Source organism: Stegodyphus dumicola, chromosome 12 (assembly GCF_044657685.1).
Source record: "Stegodyphus dumicola isolate Sdum_Otavi_A_Nest chromosome 12, ASM4465768v1".
Taxonomy (NCBI): Eukaryota; Metazoa; Arthropoda; class Arachnida; order Araneae; family Eresidae; genus Stegodyphus; species Stegodyphus dumicola.
This window is the reverse complement of record NC_140779.1, coordinates 20,710,400-20,734,898: the sequence shown is the minus strand read 5'-3', so window position 1 is coordinate 20,734,898 and position 24,499 is coordinate 20,710,400. Positions and strand designations below refer to the sequence as shown.

The window sequence follows — 24,499 nt, the reverse complement described above, 5'->3', positions numbered from 1 at the left end:
AAAATTAACTTTTAATACAAAATATAAGATCAAATTTTACAGGTCTTATACGTTGAGTATAAAAATAATACATTTAAATTAAGGAAAAGATGAGCATACAAAAAAAATTACATTTCTGCATGTATCTGTTTGTTTAAAGGAATTGACATTCCTTATGAACTTAAAAAATTTCCTCATCATTTCCTTCATGACATGAAAAAACTCGCCATATTTGTCTTCCATTATATTCTCAGGTACATTATTGAATTCTGTTTCATCTTCACCACTATCATTACTCTGATCCATAAATAAACAATTATCTTCCATTCCATCCATACTGTTTGATATAATTTTTTTTTTTTTACTTTTGAATATCCAGTCACACACTGTTTCTAGACTAGTGTGATGCATTTAGCCTCTTTTTCCTTCCTTGCCCACGACATTCACTTCAAAATCATGGCTTCAAATGATTACAGAAAGAGAAAACATTTAACTCTTAATTCCAAGAACCCATTTGGGTTGGAAGTACATTCTTACTTCAAATAATGTCCCCATTTTCTCTAAACCCTAAAATAACATTCTTGTGCACACCTTCATTGAATACAAAGCTCCTTCTTTGAAAAATTATATATTTTTTCAAGCATTTCCCACACACACACACACACACATATTGTTCCGCTTACTGCTTGCCAGTTCAGTATGCCACTATTCGAAAGCCTGGAGAAAATCTTCGAATGAATGACTTCAAAAGATAAGAGTATAGCACATGTATCTTTCAGGTTTCCAATATACCAAAAAACTAAAAAATACAGTTTGAAATTATGGGTGTAGATTATACACCAATATGAATTGTATGCCAGAATATACAGTACTTAGATGTTGATATAACCAATTAATATTCAGACGAAATGAAAAATATTAGCCTTTGAAAAAGACTAAAATTACTTACTACCTGAAAGTCAATTAACTCTCATATTTTAAACAGAAAGATCCCACAGCAAATAAAATAAATATAGACAGCTACAAGTTGAGAAATTAGGTTTTTGATAACAGAATATTTTTTAAATATCACATGAAAGTAATTTTACAAAAGTGACAGCATCATAACTTACAGATGTTCTTGTTCCAAAAAAACTACAAATTTTATTTTGAGAAAAAATAAAATCATGTATTTGAAAACAGAAATTTCAAAAATACATAACAACACAGTTTACCATTTTCATATGCAGAAAAAAAAAAAAATGGTGTTCTTTTCCAAACAGTTTAAACAATATAATATGAATTCAGAAGAACTTTTCATTGGATGATTTTTGATAAAGTTTTACATTTATATAGAATATTTTTCAAAATAATCATTACTCAAATTCAGATTTTACTATGACCTTAATTTTGTGGAATGTTTAATACACCCCTTTATAACTTCTTGTTCAATTTGACACTTAAATGATGAATATTACAAACCATACTGTACCCAAAGGGAGGGAAAAAAACAGAATTACAATCAAGTTATTTTAAATCTAAATTCATGGCCCTTTTTAGAGCTTTTACTTTCAGCATCATAAAGGGAAGGATTGGAGAGAGATTACTGCTAAATGTATTAGGCTTGTTCATGTTTTGATTTGATGTGCTATTTGAGCTATCAAAATTTTCTTCACTTCGAGCAAAATGTAAGAACAAATTGTGGAACTTCTGACATTTTCTGCATACATTAGAACTTTTACAGGCCTTAACTGTACGGAATGAAGATAAAAATTGAAACAGAATTTTTTAGTCTTGATAAGGTCAAATTATTTCTTGATTGTTAAATTCAAGAATTATACACATTTCAACAACAAATTATCACCTCAAGAATAAACACAAGTTTTTGAATTTTCTAAAAGGGATATAAGAGTTTTGACATTAATTGAATATCTTGGTTCCCTTTGCGGAATATGTAATGCGACAGAGTGTGAACGTATTCCTTCAAAAAACATGTCAGTTGTTTAACTGCTCCTATCTCTCCTTTTTTAAATGATCTTCCCCACCAAGAACAAATATTTCTATCTAACTTTTCAACTAATAAACAAACAATTAACATATCAGAAAATTCTTCTACCTTTTGCTTTAATGCTTCCAAAGAATATAAACAATCATGTACCTCATCAATAAATTTTAAAAGCAATGGAGCTGAATCACATGTTTGAGGTATAGAAATTAACTTCTTTAGGTACTTTTCCATTTCGCCGGCTCAAATCTCGCCAAGCAGACTTTATTGGCGACAACATACAGTATACACATAAAAAATATTAAAAAAATTTTAGTTCTAAGAATTCTTTTTTTGAAGGCATAAACATTTTAATATCACTTAAAACTTTATAAAAAGACAATAAATAAAGACAAGAAATTTGTAAAAAGACATTAATTTAAGAATTTACTATGCTTTCAATTTAAAAATTTAGTATGCTTTCATGGTTCAACATCCTCATTCGCCGGTTCATATCACGTGACCCCAAGCGATCTCATCTCACGTAAACTACTCTACAAAAATCTAATGCTCTCAGTAATTATCTACATTAATTTCAAGTTAAATCTTAATTTGGAACACAAGTTTAAATGCAAGAAATATTTCAATGCGTACGAATAGCTTACTCAGAAATTATGTAAAACTGCAGTGCTTTACTTCACTAATGCATTCTCATTAGAATTGACGAATTTAACCCTTGACCTTCCTTTTCTACATTTTCGGCTTCGGGTAAGAGCTGTGATTGCATCCTAATTGACTTAATTACCGAAAATGGCCTTAGACATAAACTTGAACTATCTGATAAAAATTCTATGTAATTTTATGCCAGTATTGAAAGAAACAATCAATCTTATAAGAAAAAGCTGCGACTTGTTTTGAAAATGAGGCGTAAAAGGTTACCAGCGAGAATATTCCGTTTGACATCGGTTGTACCATTATTGGCGACTTTATCGCTTGCGCCGGCAAAACGGAAAAGTACCCTTCTTTATGATAGAATTGATCAAATCTTTTTGGTTGGAATAGTGTTCAACCAATAAAATCCATAACTATGTTATAATTGAAATCTGAAATTTGAAAGGAATGAATAATAAAAGCATTGCCTCATATGCTCTCTTCAGATACTGCAGTTTTTGTGCATTAGTTCATTTACCATCTTTTTTTAAAAATGGCAGTTGCCAAAAATAAATCCTCAAATTCAATTCATTCTTCGATTTTTCTTACTAAATAGAGAAAAAGACACTTTAAGGAACTTAATATCCAAAATAGTCCTGCCTTTACTCAAACCATTTTCATTTGAACAACTATTCCTTTGAGAATTAATCATAAAAATTTTTCTTTTAATTTTCAAATAAATTTCATCAAAACTACCTACTATGTTTTCCTTTTCTTTAATGAATTCATCAGTTTTTTTCTTCACAATGTGCAAAAAAAGAATTGAAATAGTTACTTGCTTCCTTTTAAAATTATAATATTTTTTATTCTTATAACTCCAATAAGGAAATATTTGCTTCCTCAACCATTAAATTTTCTTTGTTTTCAAATTTTTTGATACTCTCTTTTTATTAGCTTTAATTGTTTTCAGTTCACTCATGATGAAGAAATAAATAATTGCAGACTTCTTGATCACAAAAAGCGAAAATGAACAATGAGGCAGTATCCAATCTTGAACGTGTAATCCAAACAAAATGAAAGCATTGCAAATATTCTACATAGTTAAGTTTCGCGATTGTATCTTTGTATACCTCTATAACTCAGTTAGCCAAAAAATGTTCATGTATACCTTTACAAATACTTCAAAATTAATGAAGAGTGGACTGTTTACTATTTTATTTTACTATTCTAATCACATGCGAGCCATCTTCCCAAGCGATGACTCACTCAGGTAAAAAGAACTAAGCGAGTGTGTTACAGAGTTGCTGTCATGATAACATGTGCCACACCAAGAAAAACCATGAAGTACTTTTACAGTTACACTACCCTAACAACCCAACAGTTTACATAAAAAACTGAAACATTTTTTAATCCATCGCTAGACTTACAAAAATGAATGTTTATATTATCAATTACTCTTCCTTAAATTTGTGTCATATGCATATTGATCAAAGTACAAAAAAGTATAAAAACATAACTGCCTTACTTTTTAACAGCAATTTTTGAAGGAGACTGTGGCATATCCAAGCTCTTCATTTTTGACTGCAGAGAAACAGAACTAACATCTTGGTTCAGGTTAACAAAATCATTCTTAAACTTTGAACTAGTGGAAGACTGAATATCTTTACTTTTATACGAAAGGCCAGTTGCAGATGGTACATGTTTATGCCTAGACTGAGACCACTGACTTTGATTAGACGACATTGAAAGCTAAATAAAAATAAAAGCGATAAAAAAATTTAATGAAATTAAATAACATTCATAAGAACTAGCATAAATTCTTATATCATTTTGTGCCAAAAAAAATTAAAGCAGAATTTATTCCACAATAAAGTAAATAAAAAGGCCAATTGTGAAAAAATTAACATTTTTAATAACTTAACAATGAATAATATATCTAGTGTCAATATGCAAATTTTTGTACAATGTTCTATGATAATATCATTATTATGACTAGAACCATCAGAATTTACAAAATCATCAGAGTTAGTGATCATTTTATAATATCTTAATTGCCCATTTATCATCATTCTGAAATCACCTCTACCTATCCTCTTAGCATGATTTGATGACTTTAAAAAAAGTCACGAATGCTAATGGCTCAAGCTGAATCTTCTGGGTACTTCTGGGTTGTTAGGACCCAGAAGGTATAGTTCAATTTTAGGTTTCTATCTTGAACAAAATAAACTGGTTATGTTACAGTTTTGAGAATTATTCTCAATGAAATATATATATAGATAACTGAAGGCAATCAGATTTTTATTTCAGATGGAAAGGGTCAATGCATTATGAAAGACACATGAACACATCTCTCTCCTTTTTAAGAAGCAAATAATTTTGTTCATTTTTTTAAATATCTCAGAATATGAATGCTTAAAGTAATAATTTTAAAATTTAAAATACTTTTATTGATTGGACTTAATGACAGTAAAACCTCATCACTGTTAGGGTGTATATAATAAGCTCATATATTTATATTCATTCATATTGTGATCAATTTGAATTTAAAAAATTAAGTAAACAATCTCAATAAAATGTCACAAATCTTCAGTTAGGCTAAGTTATTTATTAAAACATAGCAATGAATGGCTTTTCCCCTTAGAAGGATGAACTTTATGAAGGAAAACCAGCCCCTTGCCTTTTATTCCTACATGTCGGGAAACCCAGGTTTAAGTATGTCATATCCATGGTTCCTTCAGTTCAGATTTAGTCTTAGAATACCATAACTAATGGATTCTAGATTTTCGAAAATTTTCTTGAAGCCTCTAGTGCAAAGGATGAGTCAATATATTACCAAGTTTCTCTATCATAATTTAGAAATGAATGAAAGAACAAAACACATAGTTAATTCTGACGTGAACATTAAAGAAGGTTTCATGCAACCACCTCCCTCTATATGTTTTCCAATAAAAAATGATGCTCCAATATGATTATCTGCCATGGAGCGATCTGTATATATATAGGGATATAATCAACATTTCTATATCTACGGTCAAGAAAGAGGAATTGTTTTTAAAGGACCTCACTAGTTTTTTTTTTTTTTTTTTTCCTTTTTTAATCAAAATTATGAAAAAGATCCAGGAATTGAATCTGTACATCTTTCCAAGAAAAGATTTCAAAATGCTTTGCTAGCTGGGCATTTACAACGGACATGCAGCATTTTGCTATCAGTGACAGAGCTCTCACGTGATATGAGGTACACAAAGAGGTCATAACTGCAAATAGAAGATCACAGTAATCACAAGCAAAGAGACTGAACTATAGTAAACAGGTGAAGATAAAATCTTGAAATAATGACAGAAACGTTTGCCCAATATATTCCATTCATGGTTTGGTGTCTTCAGAACTTTTCAGTCTTCATAAAAACCTTTCAAAAGAACATTTCAATCTTCATAAAAAAATTTGGTTCGATGTAACATGATTCTTTCAAATATTCCTAAATTCACTAGGAGATTTAATAAATAACAACAACATGTTTAAATTACACAAAAGTAAACCTTTGTTCTATTTAAGTCCATTTAATAAAATAATTAATAAAAGACCTTTGAATTATAATCTTGTTTTTGTTCGTATTGAAAGAATATTTTGTGGCCAAGTTTTTCAGAGTAATTCTTCATTGCCTATTGATACAATAAAAACTAAAATATGGATGTAACTGCTTTAAACAGATGTAAGGGTGGTATAAAGGCTCAACTAACAAAAACTTAATTTATTTCTGAAGATATACTCAACAAATGGATAAAACAAATTATAAGTAATAAAATTTAAATTGTTTGGAAGATGAAACTCGATGAATTAAAAATTGATTATTACAAAGTAATACAAGATACATGAGTTGCAGATTGTGAATGTGTATTTCATGAAATCAATGAACAGTTTCAAAAAGAAAATGTAAGATTTGAACATTTTTTAGAAAAGCAAATTAGAACATTAAAAATTTTCTCATGCTCAGAGACTGTACATTTTGAGGATAATCAGAGGTTAAATTTTACTCTTCCAGATATAAATTTACCTAAAATTGATGAGAATTATAAAAATTTGAATAATTTAAAAACTTAATAATATAATTATTTCTAATGAACTGTTACCTGATAGCCAAAAAATTTTTTATTTGTATTCTTTTTTATATCTTAAACAAATTGAAAATATTGATAATAGATTTGATTCTTTATTTACTGCCTTTAAAAATTCAATAAGAAAATAAAAGGCTAATTGCACACAGTCACATGAATTCTGTACTGTGTTTAAAATATATTGCATTTGAATTGGCTGAATAACCAAGAATGCTTATGGATTGTATTTTAAAAACAGGTCAGAGCTTTAAAAGTTGAAATGAATAATTTTAGCGAAAATTTGTTAATAAATATTATTTTGCAATAATTGGATAAAGTAACTCATAATAAATATGAAATGACATTAACATCCATCAGATTTACCAGACTGGAATAAATTTATTTTATTTCTCCAAGACAGATGTCAAATTCTTAACAATCTGCAAAAGAGTGGGTGTCATAATGTGGAAAGAAACCTCCACATTTGGTAAAACAAAGTGAAAAATGCTGTTCTAAATTCAAAGAATACATAATGTAATTTTTGTAAGAAATCACCTCATCCTTTGTATAAATGTGATTCATTTTTGAAAATAAACCCTACTCGAAGATTTGATTTTACTCAAAGGCATAAACTTTGCATTAATTGTTTGTCTGAAACGCATCAATTAATTAACTGCAAATCAAAACCTGCATGTAAACTCTGTGAATCAAAATACCAAAATTACCTCTACATACAGAGTTCACACATTTTTGTAACGATTTTGGCAAAGATTTGTATGTAAATAAACCTTAGAATTTTATTTTCTAATATGTTCAAGCTGACAGCCCTTCTGTTGAACTATCATATTATATCTTGATTTAAAAGATAAAAGTCCTTTTCTTAAAATATCAAGGTTAATTTTATTCCACTCTTCCTTCACAATCTTCCAAAGTCCATCCAATGTTTGGGGATCCTGCTTATAAAGAGCTTGTTATAAAAGTCCAAATGCACAGCAATCTAAAAAAGGCACATCAGGAGAGTTGAATGGGATCCATTTAAAGGGAATAGCTTCAATTCCGATTTCATTTCTCATTTTCCCAAAAAATAGAGCAGTAGATTTAGAGGTATGGCTTGGAGCCCTATCCTGATGGAACTGAAGATTGTTTGGATAAAGAGATGGAATTTCTTCTTTAAATAGGTGTTAAAATATATTTCTGATAGTAATCTGAATTAATTTTGAAATTTTTTGCTACTTTCCTTATTTTAAGTTTTCTGTTATAACAGTATTCAGTAATAACCATAAAACCTTTAAAAAAACTTCACCCTATTTTCTCTGAACCAACATATTAAGTCTTTTTCTTCTCTTTTTCGGTAGTAAATCGATCTTTTTTTTATTGCAATCAGATAAGTATATCCAAGCCTCATCAATTGTAACTACATATTTCTAGTTTTCACCTGCCAAATAATTTTCATACAATAATCTGCACATAGTCTTGTACTGAGAAACATGTTTTAGCATTAAGCGATAAACATCATGTTTTTTTATTATTATTATTATTATTATTATTATTATTATTATTACCTTTAAATCAGATTTTATAATTTTGTTCACGGTTCCTATAGAGATATTTAAAGATTTTGCAATAACACTTTGGGGGAGGGGCTGGATTTTTGTTTAAAATATGAGATGCGACTTTAGATTTAATAAGAGCTGCACATACCTATATTGGGTATACATTTTTTGCCCTTTTCCCGGTCAGATGTAAACTTTGACATTTGTTTCCTTTCATATTAATTATGTCACTTTTTTTAAGTGTGAAAATACTAAAAACCATGCTTTTTACTTCTTTTTTTTTAAGAACTGAATAAGAGTGTTTCTCTTTGGGCAGTTCAAAAATATAGCCTTTGATCCATTGTTTATTTTTCAGTGACATTTTACAGAAAAGAATATTTTTAATGCTGCAAACAATAATTAAACTTTATTCCAATATGATGCCGATCATGTTTGTATTTTAAAATTAATATTTAAATTCAATTATTAAAAATCAAAAAATTAGAAAATTGTGTGAACACTTTCTGTAGAAAAAAGAATTAAATTCTAAGGCCAAATGGCACCTCTGATATGAATGCAACCTAAACCAAAACTTGAAATTCAGGAGACAGCAGCTGTAATCAAACAAGCAATGAAAATGCTGATGGTTCATAATCTGTCTTTCCTTGCTTTTGCAGCAAAAAATAAAAATGTGGTTTTTGGTTACAATTATGATACATGTAAAATACAAATATGGATCTTTGATTAAGGTTCGAGGGGTACTTGATCGTAAAGGTCAGATATCAGCAATATCCATAAATCTGACTAACAGTCTCGGCATGAAATTAAAAAAAAAAAAAAAAAAGGGTAAACATTTCAATTTTTAGTTTGGCTGGCAAATTCTTTATTATAAAAGTGGATACAATGGCATTAATTTGAAATGCTGAAGGAATGTTTTCTGCATTTATAAACTTTCTGTCTTAACTAAGATAATCAAGTTGATGCCAGCTGCTCAGAGAGATATTTCACAATACAGCATTCCATGAAGCATTATTCTAGTTGACCCTAAATTTTAAAATTTTAATCAAGTAAATATATAAATTGGAGCTGGACTGTTTTTCGATATTTTGAAGGTTGACACAATCCATATTGCTAACTTAATCACGATAGAAACTGTATTTGGTTATGCAATTTGAGGAACTATTCAGGGTGCTAAAATTACAAAACACTGTGGCTTCATTTTACAATTTGATGGTTTGGAAAGAACTGTTAAATGATTCTGGAACTTTGAAAACACCGAAGATACGCACAGTTTACAGAACGAAGAAAGACAGCATCCAGATGAAGAAACTGAATGAGGAAAAAATCTTTTGTGAAACATATAATGGGGATAAAATTACAGAAAAATATGCTTTTAATTTATCAGGAACAGAAAACTTGGAATTAGGTGAATTAAAAACATTGGTGGAAATACTATTAGAAAATTTACAGAAAAGATTGCATAAAAATCCAGAAATGAAAATACTTTATACTTATTTTATCAATGAATATAAAAACTGGATATATGCAGAATATTGAATTTAAAAGTAATTTAAATTACGACACAATGCCTCATTATGGAGTATTCAAAGAAGATAGCACCACAATAAAACTATATACCAGCTCTAATGCATCAGCTCCTTCTTTCAATGGAATTTTGTTGAATAATTGAGTAGGGTGGTGACATTCAAGAAGTCTTATTTCGTGTTCTTTTAAGATTTTGTAAGCCTTTGTTTCTGATATACAAATTTACAGATAAATCAGAAGATTACAGAAGATCGTAAACAAAGAAATTCACAGTATACATCATCGAAAGACAATTCTAAAGAAGATGTTAAATTATTTCAACTGATGACTGCTGTTTGCGACACTGCATGTGTAGCAAATAGATATAAGCAATCAGAAATTTTTTTGTGATAATAATACAAATTTTGCTGTTGCTTTTCCATTTGTAAATTAGCCTCTTTGGGACTGGATGGCCATCATATTGGCCTTGGTATTCCTGTCCGAAAATACAGAGATATCAACTTCAGTGGCCATGCCTTTTTGTCTTGTTTACCAAACTGAAAAGGTACAGTGAGTTGTCAAGTTTGATGTCACTGGAGTCTTAACCACCTATCACTTTCAAAGGTCTTTGTGTTAGGGATCTGGTTTTCCCTATTGTTCCCTCTTCATGCTCATAGCTTCAGAATTTTTTATAATCCTCAGTTGCGTTTCTTTGGAATATTCCATACCTTTGCAAGATTTCTTGGAGTTATTTGGCTTCATCTTGTGGCAATATGCCAAAACAGAAAAGAGAGCTGACTGAAGAACAAATGTGAAAGCTTCTACAAGAGTTAAAATATGAAACATCATAAAGCACAGAATCATAATACAAGGTATTGAAGATAGCAACTAACTATCTTCTTCACATTCTTTCAAAAATTGTGTACACCCCATAATTTTATCTTTCCAATTTAAAAGCTTTTTGCCATAAGAAAATTGCAAAACAAAGTATACAAACAGTTTACAGTACAAGTCATATTTCAATTAAACACTTTGTATTTTAAATTCTTGACAGTTTTCACTCTTAAGTGTTACGTTTTTATGCAAATTTTTAACATTTATTTAAACTTAAAATTTTTACATGTCTGCAATTTAAATTGTAACATTTCCATACAGTTTAAAAATTTAATAATTTTTTTAGCATCACTTCTTATTTTTTTAACCATTCCCTCCAAAAAAATTTTAGGTACTATTCCGTTTTGAGGACCGTAAAGAAACTGTGGTGAAAATGTATGCGCAAAAGCACCAAATCTAACAAACGCGTCCATTTAAACAGTGCACCAAATCTAGCATACGCACTGATTTCAAATTGTGTAAGTTTAGATTGTTCTATATTTTTTAAAATGCCATTGAAATACTAGTTTAATTTTTAAGACTTTTTTTTTATTTTAAATCCTTTTTTGATATCCTATGGATTTAACAATTTGGGAATTGCCTATGACGAAAAGTCTGCAATAACATTTTTTCAAAGAAAAGGCATCATTCATTATAGAAAATTATGTTTGAACAACCAACGAGATGAAATTATGCTTCAGTGATACCTCGGTAGCGAAATAGTGATGCAGGAATCCATTCAGTTATGTTTAGCCATTTTTTATATAAATTATAATAATATAAAAATATTATTTTAAGTTACACTTTCATCTAAATTAAAATAATAATCTTAGATAGTTATTTACTACTATACCTCCTTTCTTGCGTTAGGGTTGCCGCAATACTTTTTGGCAGTACTGGCATCAACAACAGTTTGGCGATTTTTTACAGTCCTCAAAACGGAATAGTACCAAATTTTAAAGAATTCAAATATTTTTTATATAATATATAGCACAATTAAACAACAACAACAAAAAAAAAAAGATGACATGAAAATACGCTATAAGTAACATTTATGTTTACTCCAGCATTTGCAGGGTGTTTTTTTTTTTGTTTACAAAGCCATGAATGTTTGTAAACTTAAGAAAATAAGTATATGAAATCTAAGGAAAAAATTTCAGATGCACTAAAAAAATTAGATGGAGACTCGATAAATCAAATAGACTAAAAATATCTATAAAGTAATAAAACATTAAGGAATTTTATAACATAAATTTAATCCCTCAGCAATTATGAGATTAAAAATTCTTTCTTCCCAAATACACACATATTTGTCAGTGAAAAATTTGCATGATTGATCATTTGCACCCATTGTGGTGCATAACTGGAATGCAAGTTGAGCTCATTAGTCAAGTTAAAATAAAAATAGAACAGAATTCCTTCCAGTTAACAATTTATAAAGGCATTAAATCTGATACAAAAAAATTCAAATTACTACTTAAAAATTCATACAATTTAAAAAGAAAAAAAAAGAAGTTATGTCCTGTACTATAGAGAAATAGAAGGACATTTTCTATAATAATACATTCTCTTCTGCATTATGCTGATTTGGAACTAACTGCACCTTTAAATTTTTGCTAAGGAAACTCATCTAGCAGTTTTGTCAATAATTCTTACATTTCTCTTCCTTTTGTAAAATTTTTCCGTACCTTTTTAAGGATAAATCAAACTATCTAGAGAGGCCTTTGTTGCAAACAGCAAAGAACTTCTTAAAAGGGGAGAAGAATAAGTTATAAAAAATCCTGTCTTTTTAACGATCTTACAAATGTCAAATTCCCGACCTCAAAAGATTAATGCACTAATCTTTGGAATATGGTAACAGGTAGTTTGGCGACATTTTGGTAAGGCGATAAAGGTTACTAGCTAGGACTTTAGCAGTGTACATGGATAAAGTCAAGAGTGTGCGCAATGCCATTTTTGTGCAATTCAGGGATGTTTTTTTGAAGTGAAAATAGGTCGACGTGTACATGGATACCGTATATGTGCAATTCTTAAAAACGCGGGAAGCAGTTTGCGATTCTGCACTTTCTCCCAATTTCACACCTAATCTTCACCTAATCTAATTAAGCACTTTTGTTCCATAAAAGTTCTAACATAAGCGTAATTCGGCTAGCAGATTGTTGAAAAAAATGTTGAGTTAAAAAAAAAAAAATGCTTTTATTTCGTGAAAACAAAATGGCGTCCAAACAAAAACTAGCAGGTTGCTGTAGCAGAATTGGTCGCCAAATTTTCGCCAAAAAATCACTCTTAAATTTGTTAGAAGATTTAATAAATATACTTATCAGTTGCCACCAAGTATAGTGGTTACTGATACTGACTACCACTCTGATGAGAGCCCAGTTTCAAATCAAGGAAAAGGCATGGATGGTTGTAAGTTTACAGCAAAGAGGAACTCAAAATATATGGTGAATCAAAAGTCCTCTAAAAAAATTGGCGGTAGACCCTCAAACTGTCCCTCGAGGTGTTCTCCTTCAAAACTGTGTGATAGTATAACAGTTAGCAAGGGGATACAATACCTAGTATGTACCTATGGGAAAGCACAGATGCCAGCCTTGCTTCACCCTATACCTGTATTTATTGATTTAAAAAACAACATTTGGATTAAACAAAAGCAAATCCTTATTTGAATTAGTGAATTTACACCACCCCATTTAATTACAGACTTCTGAATTTTAATCTCAACTTTTTTTTAGTATTGAAAGAACACAGACTCTGTATCAGAGATGTTCTGAAGGTTCCAGAAAAAATTAGCGAGTCTGATGATGAGCAGGATCTAGTTTCAGTAAAATAGAAGGTCATGCTTATCCATGAACTACTGAGCCATAATCCAGACTTGAACAAGATAAGATCAGAATAAGAGAAACTGTAGTAGTTGGCAAAAGAAGAATAGAATGGTATTGTAATGGAATAATAAAACAAGAATATCCACATCTGTAATGGAACAAAATGAGTTGAACAGGAATAGAAGAAAATATGCTTTGAATGCACAGAACCTATTGTAAAGGGTACCTACATATTAAAGCAACCACCTTAGTGCTATCTGTCAATTTTTTACATTACTTACCAAGGGTGTGCTGTCAGTTGTAGTGACTTTTTTATATAAAAAAAAATTCCCAAACTATCGATAATTATCGTCAGCAAGAATTATTTACATAACAAAAGAAAACAAACTTTAGGAATTTAAAATATAAAAATTTTAATTATTAAACATAGATTATATGATAGATCAAACAATAAACCTCTTATATTTTTTCCAAAATCCTTCTATAAATTTTATCGCTGTTCTTCGGCCCACGTATACAGTAATGTGTCTTCACTTAGCAAATTGGCCAAATTTAATATTGAGCATCCATCATCTACCAAACACATTTTATCACTATTCTCTTTAGTGATTTTGTGGCAAAAGAATGTATTCCTCCAGAAATTTTAATGTATTTTCTTCTAACACTGGCAAATTCCATAACTGACACGTTAAAAACATAAAATATCACAATTTGTCTACAAAAGCCATTACAGCTTGGAATACAACAGAAAGAACACATACAAAAATTAAAATGCTGCTTAAGTGAAGGATTATTATGAGTATGGTTGCTTTAAGGATGTTCATGTTCATGGCTGCCAGAGTTTGGCAGATTCTGAAAATCTTGTGACTTCCATTAAGGTGGTTGCGATAATGCACGAGTACCTTGTAAAGCATCTTGTTACTGTTATGCTGTGGGATGGAACCACTACATCCAATAACAGCTCTCCTTAAGAGCAAATGTTTGCATGCACTCATTTGCTTCTAACTTCATTAGATCATTAGTTTCATTTTCTATCTTAGGTACAATGTAAGTGGTGAGTTTAGTTTGCTTTCTATTATAGGTAGAATGGAATCCGGTTACCCAATCGACAGATCCATTTGTTTCTATCTATAATAATTCGCTAGATTCTTTTCTATTGCAGCTACCCATAAACGTGCTATCCAATTGATAGATCTCATCTCGACAAGATCTGTTGATTGGGTATCCTCATTTGTTTTTAGCTATAATAGTTTCAGAGTTTCGTTTCTGTTATAGGTAGGATGGAACCGCTGTATCCAATGACTATGCTGTGGGAACATGTGATAAGAAAAGATGTCAGAAGAATTTGCAAAATTAATGACATTTTAAAAAGAACAAAATACAGAAGTGATATATTGATGATCCAAATTAATACCAATAGCTCACATGCATTACCTTTTCTGCAATATTAACACTTTTATATTTCCACAGAACTATATGTCTTATTTTGTGCAAAAATATAGTTTAAAATTTAAAAAAAAAAAAAATGAGTTTGCATTGCTAGAATGGCTGAGAAATGGTTCTTATTTAAGTGCACAAAATGAAAATATTTGGAGCCAAATAAATATGCATGATATTCAGACAAAAAACATTAGTATATGACTAAAGAAATTATACAACCACATATCATATTAGAACATCTGATGAACTAAAATTTTTGGTTCAATCTGAAGTTCTAATTGCAGTAAAAGACTCTGCAACAAAATATTAAAATAGAAATCATGAAAAATGAAGTTACATTACTTCCTCACAATTCTGAATTTCTGAATTCTGAATAAAAACATTAAATTATTCCATGAAGTAATGTTCTAAATGAAATTGTCATTCTAATGATATACACATTCATTATAATACTACAGTGCTTAACTTCAAAAAACTTCAAAAATTAAACTTCAAAAATGTGCATTTTCTGAAAGATTCCTGCAAGTCTGGCCATACCTAATCTTGCAATATGTTATCCACAGCTTCTTTTTTTTTTTTTTTTTTTTTTTTTTTTTTTTTTTTTTTGAGCAAGCCCACTAACTCATGTTGTGAAGATTTACAGATCAAGCCCAAAACTTTCAAAATCTACAATGAACATGAAGACTAGATTTCATTATGACAAAATTACGTAAAATTTATTTAACATATCCAAATATGGTTATGTAAAAAAAATGCAAAATAAAATTTCAAAATTATGTACATACTTGTGATAAAGATGGTCTAGAAGTAGCCTCTTTTTTTGAACAAGACAAAAATGCAGATGATAGGCTCTCCGTACGCAGAAGACGATGGTATTTTTCTTCCACTAAAAATACAAAATATAAAAATTACATAAAATGATTTCACACAGCATCAATTCATCCAAGATTCAATGATTTGTTTAACACTAAGTTTTAAAATTCAAAATAATTTTAACTTAATAACTATGCATGTTGTAACAGAATCATAGAACAGTTAATCCTTTATGGATAAATGACTCACATCCGTAGCTAATACAAATGCATTTTTTTAATTAGTGTCCACAAAGGGTTAAACTGATTGCATTACAATAATAATTAAATTTCATGGAGTTTCATTAACAGCAAATACATGAAAAGAAACTTTGCAGTTTAATGCAGAAAGCACTTAATGAAGCCATTTGGTATTTATTTCCTAAAGTAATAGAAATTATAAAAATTAAACTAATCAACAACTTCTGATGTACGAAATCAAATCTTGTTTATCACAGACAATATATTACTATTTTAAACAAATTATTATTACAAATATATCAATAATAATAAATAACTATGAATTCATTAAACAAATAAATATATTAATTACTTCAATAAATGAAAAATGATAAAAATCAAAACTAGAAAACATACTTTTACGTAACATACAAATGGTTTGTCTTCCTCAATACTTTTATTTGTTAACTGCAGAAAGAATCCTTAAACAAAGCCATTAGCAAACTTTAGTGAAATACTATAAAATTAGTTTAATGGAAATGATGAAGAAAAAGAATACTGAAGCTGTGAAACCATTTATCTTAAGTTTTTAGTAACTTTTTCTTTAATGCTTTAATGGTAAATAGATATATTTTATTATGGAAATAAGTAATGAGTACACAGTTAGCAAAATTAGTACACTTTGAGATACATTTGATCTTAGAAACTCGGTTACCTATGTTCATTGATAAATTTCATTTAATAAGATTTGCACTGCACGAAAAATTTCTAGTAAAATGCCCCTTCCTTAATTTCTACCCTGATGCACTGAAATAAACTTAGCTGAAATATGAGATTAGTCTGGTGATATTTTTGTTTTTATATCAGGATCAGAAAAAGTCATAAAACTGCTCATAAAAAAAAGAAGCCAATTTGTTGTTATGCCAGGCATTTTTCTGAATACAATTACTGCAATTTCTTTTGAAAGGGAAAAATCAAATACCTTCCCCCCCCCCTGAAATATGGGTATTAGATGAAGACTTTGAAAAATGAAATATGGAAGTAATTTCCAGAAGTAGTCTTATATTTTAAGAAAGGAAATTAACAGTGCTTTATGAAAAATAAATTTCAAAGTTAAGAAAAATAATGACTTTGAAATTATACAGTTCTACATAACAAACTCATTTTGTCATAAAGACTAAAAGGAAATGCTAAAGCAAAGGATGTAATCAACAGAACATTCAAAATACTGAAAAACAACTTGAATAGATCCTGCAGTAGTAGGATACTTAATACACATTCTGCAGCAAAACAAGCTTGAATACATCCTGCAGTAGTACGATTCAAATAATTAAGAGGAAAAAGAACTAAAAATTGGTTTGCCACCTAAGCAAGTGACAATTAGCTACTAACTAAACAATGAAATATTACCTGAATATTTATTTTAATTAATTAAATATTTAATTTATATTTTGAGACAAAAAGTTAACATAAACCAGTAAACTGACTTCCTGCCTACAATTACTGCACAGAAACTGTCACCATGCTTTTCAGTGTTATTGCCTTCTCACGAAGGTCACAGCTCACTTTGGTACAAATGAAGCGATAAAACCCTAAGCGTAGAAAGGTATTACTGTATTTTCTGTGTCTAACAAATTAATGATATTTTACTCCACAAAACTCTTCCTTCAACCAAAATTTGGAATTTACTCTTCTAAGATGTCTATTGAAATTAAGTTGTCCTCAATGTTCAGTTGCTGCTTGTTTCATCTGTTAACTGAACATAGCTGTCTCAATGCATATCTATTTGAAACTGGACTTCTTGATTCCAACCTACAAATTAAAGTTGACCGATGTATGTTGCACTTATTGGGTATTAGATGCACAGCTCAGAAATGCCAGAAAGTTAATGGTTTAAATGCCAAATGCCTGCTATTTTCAACAACATTTTATAATTTTTGCTTATCTATTTTGAGCATTTTTTCCAAGAACTTTCCTTGGACTGAATTCTTCACACAGGTCAATAAATATTTCACGATTATGATAGATCTCACAGGTCAGTAATTAAATGGGTTTCTTCAATCATCTTCATTTAGTACTGAAATACATATTTGAAGTGCAATTCAATTATCAAACATGGATATTTGAAAAGATTATTCTGAGAGTAAAAAAAAATCTTCGTAATCTTCATTTATTGCTGAAATACATAAGTTAATAAGTTTAACCCTTTTGGGACAGGTATGTCATATATGCATCAGCCACCACTATCTCAGCGCAAGGTGTGTCAAATATGAATCACGGTTTAAATGGACTGTTAGTTTAGGAATACTACATATGAATTTTTAGATAGAATGCTTAATAAATATCCTTTTTGCCATTAGATAAAGCCCTATAGCTGTTAGATTAAATTTATCAGACTGGAAAAATGTTGACCTGGGTAGTCCATATTTCGGGGTACCCCTTGGATTATCACCAAGCTGTTTCTTTTATTGGTAACCTGAATATTTTACCATGTATGTTTTGGAAACCCTATCATGACGTGATTGGCTGTAATGCGTGATCGTGGCGAGTTTGATTTCTCATGGCTTATTTCTGTGTTGGATGTCGCTTATTTTGTGCTTTACACTAAAATGGCTGCCCATGATAAGATTAATCTGAACTTTCTGTATGATTTGGAAAGAATGGGGGAAAAAAGCATCAAATGACTGGTGTAAGTGAGGGTTTACTCAGTAATCCTCAAAAGTGTCCTGTCCGTACAAAGAAAATGCATATGATCGAAAATAAAGATCGTTTAGATGGCTTTTAATGGGTTTGCCCGACACTATGGAGACGACAGTCCGGAAGACATTTTTTATTCTTATTTTTGTGAGTTTATTTGGCAACAGCAGTGCGCAGATTCCAGTTCAGGTAATTTTAGACAGTTTTTGGATGCTGTTAAGGAATTCTGCTTGCCACACACCGAAGACACAGAAATTTCTAAATAAGGCAAGTTGATATTTCCTTTTTGTACTGCATATATTAAATAACATGTATTTCCATTTTTATGTTATTTCCTTGTTTGAATTATATATTTTTTGTTTTAATTATGCTTTATTGCATTACATTTTGGACACCATTCTACTGGGGAAGGTGTTGAACGTTAACAGGAATGGTGACAAAAAATTGCCAATTTTCACCAAAGGGTACCCTGAAATATATCCCCACCCCGTTGACCTTTGCTATTTTTTATTTTTTGTTTCAGAATCGAAGTAGGAATTGTGGGTTGGTAATGTAAATACACAGAGCTGGCTATGAACTGCATCAATTGATATAAATGCATACAAATGTTCTCAATGTTTCACCACTGAGGTGAATGGTGTATCATTTAGAAAAACATTTTTGTACATCAAATAGCACAGAACATATAATGATAAATTTCTCAAATTAATTCTGACAACGACTGGAGTATTTGTTTCATAATTTATCAAAAATTGGAACAATTGGAAAACAAATTTAATTTATGAATTTTTTTTTTTCTAAAGTTAGGCTTAGCAGCACAAACTGCCCATTCCAACAAGGTCCCTGTTATTGCACCAACCCAAGAGAATGATCTGGTGACTCAAGTACCTACAGCGAAAGGCTTACTTAACTTATTCTTTGATTAGAGAAAACAAATAAAGGCTACCTATCTTAAAATAAATAAATACGACTTCAGGAATCATGTCTTTATATATACTGACAATTTTAGATCACCTTTTAATTTCTTAAAGATAACACATTTTTCTGAACACAAAAATTCATTGAATAATTTGCTCTTTCTTGCAAAAATAAAGCTTTCATGTTTTCATTTTATAATACTTTTTTCATCCATGCATTTAAAATTCTGTACTTCATCTAACTGTATTGTTCATTTTACTGGGTAAAAAACGTGGATCACATACAGACCTGAAATTTTTCATAAACTATTAATTTTATAGAATATACGATTCTGTAAAAAGGGCATTTGGAATATATGTTAAAATATGTTAAAAATATAACAAGATGAAATACTGATAGAAAAAATTTATACTGAGTATTTACTAAATATGAGAAAACAGGGATTATGGAACATTTTCTATGGATTTTGGGACACTCCCACATTAACTGGGTTAATGACCTATCTAGTCACTTTCATCTACCACTAACAGAATGTATCTGAATTTACAAAACGTTAGACTTGCACAGAATGACATATCTTGAAGCTTGACACTTATATTAAGATGACTGGTCACTTTCATCTATCACAATACATTAACAAAAATACATTTTGCATTCAAAATTTCTATCCTCCATACTCTATAAAAATCTCTCAAAAAATAGCTTTCTAATTTTTGAAAGTAATTATCACTTCAAAAGAATTTAACTCTCATAAGAGTGAATGAGAGCTTATAAAGTATATGAACACCACAGAAGTAATAAATACCAATCTTAAAATAGACAGTTCAATGAATTCAAGATACTATAACATATAACTTTAAATGTTTTCCAATAAAAATGAAAGATAGCTAAACCTACATAAAGTTTTTCCAGCAAAATCACATACAGGTAACTCTTCTATAACACGGTTTCACTATAACACGATTCATAAATTGCGAGAACCCTCTTGCAATACGGTTTCGCTCTAACACAATAAGAAAATTGTTTAAGTCACCCACACAGTCATCTAAGACATAATGAGGGAGACAAAACCCTTGTTAGTTTATAGATAGTTATAGATCTTGTTTATAAATTGTTTTGTGCCAAACGTTGAACGGCGCAGAAAAATTTAAGCTTCAAGACTTTATTACTATTAGATAATGCTCCATGCCACCCACAAGATTTGAATCATCCCAAAATACTATTCAACCACCTAACACTACTTCGTTACTCCAACCATTTGATCAAGATATTACTTATACCTTTAAAACGCATTACGTAAGAAGAGCACTACAGTAGATTTTAGACATAACCGACTCAAACTCAATTAATGCTATGGAAGCCTGGAACAAATTTTCAATCCAGCATTGTATCGACATCATATCTTTGTCGCTGAAAGATCTGAAAGCATTAACATTCAATGCATGTTGGAAGAAGTCATTATTATTCAATGCAGACCCTTCTGCCGAAAGAAGCTGAAAATTCAAAAGGGAGCTGCAAAACTGTCTAGCTCCATATATAGAAATTTACAATGACCTGGTAAGAACTAGTACACAATGTAAAATTACAGATTTATTAACGAGGGAAGAATATATCAGAATTTTAAATGAAGAAAAAAATTCTGAAAGTGAAAGCGATTTCATTGCACCTAAAAAACACTCTTGGTTGATTATACAGTCAAAAGTCGTTAATCCGAACTCGTCGGGACTTCGGCGATTCCGGATTATCGATTTTTCCGGATTATAGATCATCAGTTTAAATCTGGTAAGATGGCATGCAGAAATTACAAAATTAAAAATATGAAACCGTAATTTATGAAATAAAGAACAATATGATCTAAAGGGTATCAAAATTTACAAAAAGAAAAAGCTTAATATTTATTTGTTTACTTTATTAAACATTTCTTTCAATGTAAGTTGTTTAAGTTGCTTCGTTTCATGTGATAATACTTTCTCTTTAATTCTATTAAACAGACATAATTTCTTGTTCAGTTACAAAGTTCCGCCGTTCAAGTCCTATAATTGCTGTGTCAAGAACACCGACTAATTTGTCAATCGAAATTTTTTTGTTTTCAATAACCTCTGTCACTTTTTTTCGCTATCGGAAGCGAATTATAATGACGAGGAACTTGTTTTAAATCATATCAAAGACGGAGCATATCGAGATGAAATACTACATTTGGTAAGGAATTATAAGCCAAATAAAATAAAAACATCTGCGCTGAAGATAAGGATAGTGCTGACAAATCAACTTCCAATTCATTACGCGCCCGCCGCCGAGCAGCGTGAAAATGATAAACAGATTTCGGATTTCAAAACATACTTTCGCTTTAGATCCTTTACATATTAACAAATATATATCGGAAATTCTGTTTGACATAATCAAAAGTTCAAGCTTACTTTTATAAAATTGCTCTAACAGTCTGCAAAAAATAATAAGCCGGATCCAATTCAAAGATTAAGAAACAACGCAATCTGCAATATTAACTGAATTAGATAATTTTAGCTTAGCTTATACCGTCTGTTACACATTAAACGCGCATGCACAAACGCTTATTCACAGCTGTAAAGGTCTTACGCGCACTCGTAAACGCCTGTGTGCATGCGTGAACGAGACGCATACGCGGAAAGTTTTGTAGCTTCAAGGTCCAGATTATAGATCATTCCGGATTATGGGTGTCCGAATTAACGACTTTTGACTGTACTGAGCAATGAAGAGGAAGAATTTTATTAAGCTAAAGCTGTGTTAAATTAAAATACGTAATATTTTTGTTTTGTGTTGTACATAGATACATATTTTTAATAAAAATTAAGTTGTTTATGTAGAATTAAAAAAAATATTTGTTTTTAATAAGTTTTTGGAATGTAACCCCCTTTTTTGTTTCATACAACATGGTTTCACACAACACGGCATTTTCTAGGAACCTATCTACCATGTTATAGGAGGCTTACCTGTACCAAGTAAAAAACAACATAAGTAGGATAACCATCAGCCCACTAGTAAAACAGTCAATGTGATTATGAATTTACTGCAGGAAGATGAATTCCAGATCAAAGTCAGTGATGAAACAAGATCTGGTATTACTGTCAAACAAGATGAGACTTTCAGAAACTAAATTCTGTCAAGCTAAAAGAAAAACATATGAATTTAAAGAAAATTGTTTGCTTAGTATAAAAATTACCATATGGTTGCAAGACTGACATAGCTCGCTGATGATCCATTTTCGCAAGCATTATGAATAATCTTTTGATAGTTCCATTTCTTTCGCTGTACTTGTTAAGAAGTTCCGATGTTGGGCTTTTATCTCGATGAATTGCTTGTCCAATAAGTGTTAATGTTGTTACGTCCAAATTCATATGATTTCCACCTACAGTTAGAATGCTTTATTATTATCAATATGATAATTATGCAAAAAAATCTAAAAGACTCATTTATCCTTAAAAAAAACTTCAAAAAATTTTATACAGCAAGTTTCAAAAACAATATACAAAATTAACGGATCATTTCTCTTATACTGATTGCACTTTATTCACCAAAAAATAATCGAATACATATATACACCTAATTCCTCCCATCGTCTATCAGCATCAAGTATACGACATAATTCTCTCCGAGGCTGAAAAGGAAGATCGTGAATAAACACAATATTCGAAGCCATAACAACCAAAATACAGTTTCACTTTCGAAGTTGAAGTTCTTTTTCCGTCGAACCAGACGGAACACGTTGATACAAAAGTAGTTATACAAGGGTTCTACTGCGTTAACAGTACTTCCCTGTAAACCTATAAGAAGTCCACTATGGGCATAGTGATAAAAGTTCCTGATTGAATCCAATGGAGGGAGAGGGAGAAAAGGATGAAAAATTCCTCAATTTGCTCATTGAAACTGGAGAGGGAATAGAAATTGAAGTACAGATGCCGGTGGAGGAGGGAATCTTTACGAGTTGCGTGCTGCCATCTATTGGTCTTTCCGTAAATAGTCTCAGAATTTGGTTTAGGTTTGACGATTTTTGTGATGCCATCTGTCGGTCAAGGTGCAAACTAAGAACACATTTTGAATTTGAGTTTCAGAAAGCAGCGCCTCCTTTTACTCTTGAAGAACATCGGTAAAACAAAAAGACGAAAGTTAAAGTCAGGTGGCCGCAATCAGTCGACGAAAAAGGTGAGTTTCTGGTCGAAGATCTAAATCAGTGAACTGAAGAATCTAGTATGAGTAAAAAATGTTAAAGATGGAGAATGTCAGATGGATATTTGTGCTTTTCTTTGGGAAATGGAGAACATCTAAGAGAGTTGGTGCAGTTGTTAGGATGAATGAGAACTGAATAGAAGAAATTTCTGGCAAGTTTTTTGAATATAATCTTGAATTGTATCTACTTTGAGATCACGGTGGATATACGAATTTGGAATGAAACATGGCGCGTTAATAATCTGAGTGCTTTGTTTTGAAGAACTTGGATGTGTAGAAGGTGAGTTTTGGCAGCATGGCCCCAGACAGGACTTGCATAGAGTAATGCTGGTCGACGTATAGATTTACATAAGAGTAGTTTATTAGAAGGGGGAATATGACTTCTTCTGCCAAGAAGTGGGCGCATAGTTGCAAGCCTGATATTAATTTTTTCACAGTTTCCCTGAGATGTTTCTGAAAAGTCAATTTTTTTATCAAGAATGACTCTAGATATTTAACTTCGTCAACCCAGTCAATTTCTTCGTCAAACAGAAAATGTCTAGATGGAGTAAAATTTGCTTGGCCTTTGCGAAAAACTATTACTTTTGATTTCCCGGATGATTCCCGGATCTAGATGATTGAGGTAATGTTGAAGAAGGAGCTAGTTAACAGTAACAGTAGAAGCTTGGGTCATAATTGCAGTATCATCAGCGAAAAGAGCAACGGTAATTTGTGAGTCCTTAGTAATACCGTAAATGTAAATGTTATATAAATATGGAGAAAATACAGATCCTTG

General features: G+C 30.5%; 1 protein-coding gene across 2 annotated transcripts in view; it reads right to left on the bottom strand.

Moving 5' to 3' along the window:
- The window catches only part of LOC118189249 (serine/threonine-protein kinase pelle-like), a 77,648-nt gene extending 54,221 nt beyond the window's left edge, over nt 1-23,427 (bottom strand). Inside the window, exons 1-4 of one of the 2 annotated variants that reach the window (XM_035359830.2) lie at nt 23,101-23,427; nt 22,721-22,906; nt 15,661-15,761; nt 4,119-4,342 (exon numbers count right to left, since the gene is read on the bottom strand). In XM_035359830.2, coding sequence (XP_035215721.1) covers nt 4,119-4,342; nt 15,661-15,761; nt 22,721-22,906; nt 23,101-23,197 — 608 coding nt within the window. In that variant the 5' untranslated portion in view covers nt 23,198-23,427. The remainder of the gene's footprint in view (nt 1-4,118; nt 4,343-15,660; nt 15,762-22,720; nt 22,907-23,100) is intronic. The other variant, XM_035359828.2, reaches the window with a different exon arrangement.
- Nucleotides 23,428-24,499: the final 1,072 nt, after the last annotated feature.